A 6,863-nucleotide genomic window follows, 5' to 3' on the forward strand; every position below is an offset into this window, starting at 1 on the left:
TATAGACTGGACGGTCTGTGATAACTTTGAGAAGGGCCTTTGATGTCAACTGTTCTTCCCCTTGCAACGGCACCAGAAGAATGCTGCTAGCACTCTCCGGCAATCGAAACTAGAAGAATGTTGTTGACGCCCACCAGCGTGTGGGATCATAGCAGTTTTCGAGGGTAGAGTATTCGACCCAAATTTGTTGGTACGCCTATAGGAGGTGAGAGGATACTCTCAAGTATTAGCAGCTGAATATGTCAGATTCAAGCACACCAGAAAGATTAGTATCTGCAAGCAAAGTAGTAACAACAAAGTAATATGATAACAACGGTGTCAGAAACGATCTGTTGACACGGCAGACTATTTCTAACGATTGTATCAATGTTGACACGGCAGACTATTTCTAACGATTGTACCAGCGAGCCAAAATTGTAGCAGGTAGCAGCAGTGTAACGAGCAATAGCAGTGGAAAGGAAAAGCAGTAGTGACAGCAGTAGCAAGTAGCAACAGTAGCAAGCGACAGTAGTAGCAACAGTAGCAGCAGAGCAAGACAAGTAACAGCAGCAGAGCAAGACAAGTAACAACAGCAGTAGGATAAACTCGTAGGCAATGGGTCGGTGATTTGTTTGGATGATATTCATCATGCAACAGTTATAACACGGAGAGATATGTGGCTAGCTCCCGTTCGTCAATGTGATGTAGGCATGCATTCTGTGTGTCGTCATACGTGCTTAGGGAAAAGAACTTGCATGACATCTATTGTCTATCCCTCCCGTGGCAGCGGGGTCCAAAAGGAAACTACGGGATATTAAGGTTCTCCTTTTAATAAAGAACCGGACCAACGCATTAGCACTTGGTGAACACATGAACTCCTCAAACTATGGTCATCACCGGGAGTGGTTCCGGTTATTGTCACTCCGGGGTTGCCGGATCATAACACATAGTAGGTAACTACAACTTGCAAGATCGGATCTAAAGCACACATATATTGGTGACAACATAATAATTTCAGATCTAAAATCATGGCACTCGGGCCCTAGTGACAAGCATTAAGCATGGCAAAGTAGTAGCAACATCAATCTCAGAACATAGTGGATACTAGAGATCAATCCCCATCAAACCTACTCGATTACATGATAGATCTCATCCTACTCATCACCGCCCAGCGAGCTTACGAATAGATTACTCACGAACGACAAAGAGCTTCATGGAATTGGAGAGGGAAGAAGGTTGATCATGACGATGGCGACGATTTCCCCTCTCCGGAGCCCAAGACGGACTCCAGATCTGCCCTTCCAGATGAAGAACAGGTGGTGGCGGTGGCTCCGTATCGTAAACGCGACGAAAACTTCTCTTTTTTATTTTTTCTGGGACGAAAGTAAACTTATAGACCTGAGGCTGGGGGCGGCAGAGCCGTGTGGGCACCACAAGCCTGCCCACCGCCACCAGGGGGGTGGTGGCGGAGCCAGGGCTTGTGGCCCACTAGCCGACCCCCTCAGGTGGAACTTGGCGCAGATATTTTTCATATTTTCCAAAACTGCTCCCCGTAGATTTTCAGGACGTTTGGAGAACTTTGATTTCTGCACAAAAATAACACCAAGGCAATTCTGCTGAAAACAACGTTAGTCCAGGTTAGTTCCATTCAAATGATGCAAATTAGAGTCCAAAACAAGGGCAAAAGAGTTTGGAAAAGTAGATACGATGGAGGCGTATCAGCCTTCCATGGAGTTATTTATTGACTGGACATTTGCATAGGACTTCCGGTGAGTGATGACATCCTTTTGTGAAGCAAAATGGGGATGCACCCCATTTTGCACTACAACACAAAGTTATGTTCACGTAATATGTGAGCACAATATTGCATTGCATTTCTTGCATATATTGTCAAATGTACAATTGTCTACAAACATATTCAACTAAATAGACTTTGCCTACGATGATTCAATTGGGAGAATAGTCTTGCCATCAAAGATTCATCAACAGAGTGAAAGTACATTCCAATGAGTCCTTTAACTCACTAGAAACTACATTTAAAACCTCCCCCATTCAAGGTTGGGAGCTTGGACAACGGTTCTTTTTATTTTATGTAGTGCACTTAAAATAGAGCAACATCACCAATGTGTCATTTAGGTGCACTACACAAAACACTCTTACAAAAAGAGTGATTTATATATAGTACACTAAAAGGTCACAACACAATGCGCCCATCCCCTGTTCATATAAAGTAAACAACATTTTTATTTTACAAACTTAATATCATACATATATTGGAATTGCTAACTTGAATGGCAATAAAAGTGTGCACATGGTGTGTATTGATCTAATTTAGAGTCATGTGGTACTCCGACGGCCGGTTTGTGTTCACTTGCTATCACGCCCGCAAGAGGCTCATCCTTGATGCCTTTGAGGAGGCCGATCAGTGTTGAAAGTCATCACCAATGTTTCGTCGATAGCCGATCAGTGATGAGGGTGATGAGGGGTCAGTAGTGTTTCATTTCGTAGTAGTGTTCCTTGCATGAAGACTACTTGAGAGGGCTAACTAACTAACTAAAGCATCTGGTTTAATACACTAGAGGATAATTAGCATTTGCCAAGCAAAGAAATCCCCTATTTGTAGAACTATAGGGACTTGCTTTATTGACATACAACTTTTGCTAGTTTATGGTCAACTCTAGCGAAGATCATGTATAGAATGGGTGGTGTCATGATCCCGAGTAAGTGGATGCATGAGAGTGTGTGGAGGGTATTGATCTTTTCCCGAAACAAGCTACTATGTCTTCGATCATTGAGTCTGATAGCTTGCCACTCAATAATATCCTGAAGGATGGAGGAGACAATAGATCGTTGCTATGTACCGGTACAAGGAGGCCTTGAGGATGGTATCGTTGTTCTCGGATAGCAAGTCATATGATACACCACGGACGGCAAATAAGGTTGACCATGCTCTCGCGCAAGTAGCTGCTAAGAGTGCAAACAGATCCATCTGGATCCTAGATGCAACATCTGCTATTTTGTAGCTCCTTTTGAAAGATTGTAAATATATTATTATCAGTTAATGAAACCCCCTATTCCGGCAAAAAAGAGCCTTGTCAAAAAATTATATAGAGCCCCTAGACATTTCAACATAAACTATTTGAGACTGGGAACGAACTCTGGAACTTAAATGCAAATCAAATTTCACAAAGTGTAAGAACAACCACAATGTCAAAAATCGTACAAGCTTTCAAATAAAGATTAATACATGATTTCATAAAAAGACGTAACCACTTTGACACCAAACCGATGGTGCATAGCTTAATACATATAAATAGTGATACATTGACATGTTACATTCTTGGAATATATCACAAACACTAGTGCATTTTTCACGAGAACAATGATGCCCTTATTTGATCATATGTAAGATGATAACAAACAAATGAAAAAAGAGTTGAAGACATCGATTTGACACACTAGGTTAGGCTTCATTTTTTTAGATTCCTCACACAAACATAACTAGGGGTTGGCATTGCCATAACCAGATCCAGCACCTTTGCCCGCACCGATCCCACCATTTCTTCCTCCTCCATCGCCACCACCATTTCCACCGGCATCTGCATTTGTACTACCTTGTCTATACCAATTGTTAGTAGCAGTTGCTGAGCCGGAACCAGTGCCACTACCAGCCCCATATCCACTAGATCCTCGATAACCACTAGCTTGCCCTCCACCACCGCCGCCACCGGAACCGCCAGCGCTAGTATATCCACCATATCCACCACCATAAGGATATGAAGATCCTTGACTATATTGACTAGAACCAGAGCCGGAGCCAGACCCGCTACCATATCCAGTTCCACCATTTTGGCCACCGCCTCCGCCGCCACCTCCACCTCCACCGCTTGCATGGCTACCACTACTAGAACTCACGCCAGACCCAATTCCACTTCCTGCACCCGACCCACCACCACTCACAGTTCCCCCACCCTCTCCTCCTCCTCCTCCCGTTCCCTTGGCACTGCCAGTGGAGTATCTGGCCACCCTTGTAGCATTGGTCAGTCCAATGCTCAAGAGGACAACATAGCCAAGCGCTACTAGCTTTGTGCCTACCATTGTGTGTATTTTATCGAAGTGTGTACTGCTGTAAGATGAGGTGAGTTCTAAGGGAAAGATGGTATGGACATTTATAGTGGTGCTTCCGGCCATGCATGCTGGGGATGGTGGGTGGAGCTTTTGACAAAGTCATGTCTCATCCCTCAAGTGGTGGCTTAAAATAATTAGCGCTTTAATTGGTGCAGGTAAAAGTAAACGATGATGACTGACTGCTAATGTGACCGCGATCGCATCAATGTGGGTTCAACAGTTCTAAGATACATGCAAGCATGCATTCACTGCTGAACACACCTAGCTAGCTCTAGTGGTACGTACGTTGACATTAGAGCAGAGGAGCGACGGCAACCTCGAAGTTTCCCTAGCTAAATTTGGGGTCGAAGTAAACGACGACTCCACCCATGTAATCGAGTCATTGGGTCAAGTAGCCGTGCATGAAGAACTACCGATTAGCAGATGATCAAGTTCAAGTGGATGCATAGCAAAGATCACGATCCAAAACCGGGTTCATGCCAGCACCGTACACCATATTATTTGATGCCCGGACTAGTTCTTGCGCATGAAGAACTACTGATTAGTAGGATTGGGTGATCAAGTGGGCAGCTTGCTCGACGGGTCCAAGTGTTGAAAGTCCTTGGGATGGACTTGAGCGTCTATGTACGTGCCGCTGCTAATGCTAAACTGCTGCCTGCATGCAGCATACACTAGGCATCCCTTTGTTACTTACTCCCTTCGTTTCTAAATATAAGTTTTTTTAAATTTTTTTTACTATAAACTACATACTATCTATATACACATACTTTAGACTATATATTCACTCATTTTACTTTGTATATAGTCCGTAGTAAAATCTCTACAAAACTTATATTTAGGAACGGATGGAGTGTTAGTTTTGATCAAACTAGTATTGAGCGGAGATGCTCTAGCTCTACAAACCATGATACCTAACTGTTTTATCAATTGAACAGCGTAATTAACACGCTCAACTTTTTTCTCCCCTAATTAATGCCTAACATCATTGACAAAACCAGCCGTAACATACATAAATAATCAATGGACACTAGTGAAAAAAGGACATTAAACCCGGTTCCAATGGGCCTTTAGTCCCGGTTTCTTCAAACCTGGACCGAACAAATGGGACAAATATCCAGAACCTTTTGTCCCGCTTGGCTTACGAACCGGGACCAAAGGAGCTCCACGTGGCTGCTGCGGGGCGTTCAGGCAGGAGGACCTTTAGTCCCGGTTGGTAACACCAATCGGGACCAAAAGGCAGCTCGCGGGCATCGGGTTTTTTTTTTAAATGGGGGGTTTAGGATTTTTTGAGGGTTTTAGGGGTTTCATATTGTGTTAGCTAGCTACTCCCTCCGTCCCAGCTTAGTACAACTTTGTATTAGAGCTGGTGTAAAGTTGAGACAGTTATTTTGGGACGGAGGGAGTACTATATATAGAGAGAAGTGGCCTCTCTTTTTTCGTACTTGATCGACGGTAGCTACTATAAGAGAGAACTCGACGCTAGCTAGTAAGCAAATGAAGGAACCATTAATTACACAACATCGTCATCATGAACATATATAGAGACAAGTGACCACTCTTTCTCCGTACTTGGTCGAACAACTCGACCCCACTACATATAGTACACGATCATGCATATATACAATATATAACATCTCTCGCGATTCCTAACTAGCTAATATATATGAATCAAACTCAACACGGTTGTTGGTAATAAAATAAAAATGTGAATATTGTTTACGTACATCAAGTTCTTTAAAAGATCTGCCGTTATCACAGGTCATCTGGTGAATCCACTCGCAAACGGAGTATCCACAGAAATTAGTCCGGGATCCTGCCTCAAGCAGTACTTTACGAGAATACAGTTCGATCAAAATAATAGTCAAGCACGATACTGGTATTGAAACTAGAATGAATGAAAGATGTGCGGAACTAGCTAGTACTACTTACTTTTGAGAAGGAAAATCGCAGCTCCTTATTCCATTCACCTTTAGCGGTCTTGGTGAACTTTTTCCAAACACTGCACGGCAAATAAAACGATCACTTGATATTAGAAAATGAAAGAAAGTTGTCGACATGGTGTGATAATGATTGAACGTACTTTTCGAGCATTTCATTAATCGGCGCCAACTCTGTAGGGTCTTTCGTAGCAAGTCCAAGACAAGTACTAGTCCCTCGTCAAGCCTAATGATTAACAGAACAAAGTGGAACCTGCGCACACATAACTCATCAATTACACTTAGCCTTGAGTAAGTGAAACAGAATGTGTCGAAGACAACTAGTAACACTCACTCGAAGTTGGAAGGAAATAGTATTTTCCTTCTCTCATGTTGTCGAAGTAACATAGTTAGCAACAATATCTCGCTATCCATGGGAGTCTTACATACGTTATGTGCATTTGCGGTATTTGGGTTAATAAACCCAATGTCATATATTTGTCCTCGTTTGCATTCGAGGATCTTCAATCTGCATAATATAGTAAGGATAGTTACACGCAATAATGAAGGAGCTGAGCTAGAGACTTAATTATAGAAATAATACTTACAGACTATAGGAACTGACGATCGTTTTTTCAAGGGCGTCTTGATTGTATAACTGAAAGAATTCGTCAAACTCAATGTACAACGACCCATTTTCACTGTAAAAGTGCTTATCTTTAATTCACATGTAGATACTGTTGGTGCCATCCATGCAGGCTTTCAAGTATCAATCATGTAGTCTTCGCATCATCGTTGATTGTTCCGTCAACTGTTCAGGTTTGACGAGAGGCTTCCCAT

The 6,863-nt window shown here is 42.7% G+C and overlaps 1 protein-coding gene across 1 annotated transcript; it reads right to left on the reverse strand.

Annotated features, from left to right (window-relative positions):
• Positions 1-3,245: 3,245 nt before the first annotated feature.
• LOC123440848 (putative glycine-rich cell wall structural protein 1) lies at positions 3,246-4,114 on the reverse strand. Its single transcript, XM_045117392.1, has one exon. It carries the CDS (start codon positions 4,075-4,077, stop codon positions 3,481-3,483), a length of 597 nt encoding a protein of 198 aa, XP_044973327.1. The 5' UTR covers positions 4,078-4,114; the 3' UTR covers positions 3,246-3,480.
• Between the last annotated feature and the right edge of the window lie 2,749 nt (positions 4,115-6,863).

Source organism: Hordeum vulgare, chromosome 3H, assembly GCF_904849725.1.
Source record: "Hordeum vulgare subsp. vulgare chromosome 3H, MorexV3_pseudomolecules_assembly, whole genome shotgun sequence".
Classification (NCBI taxonomy): Eukaryota; Viridiplantae; Streptophyta; class Magnoliopsida; order Poales; family Poaceae; genus Hordeum; species Hordeum vulgare.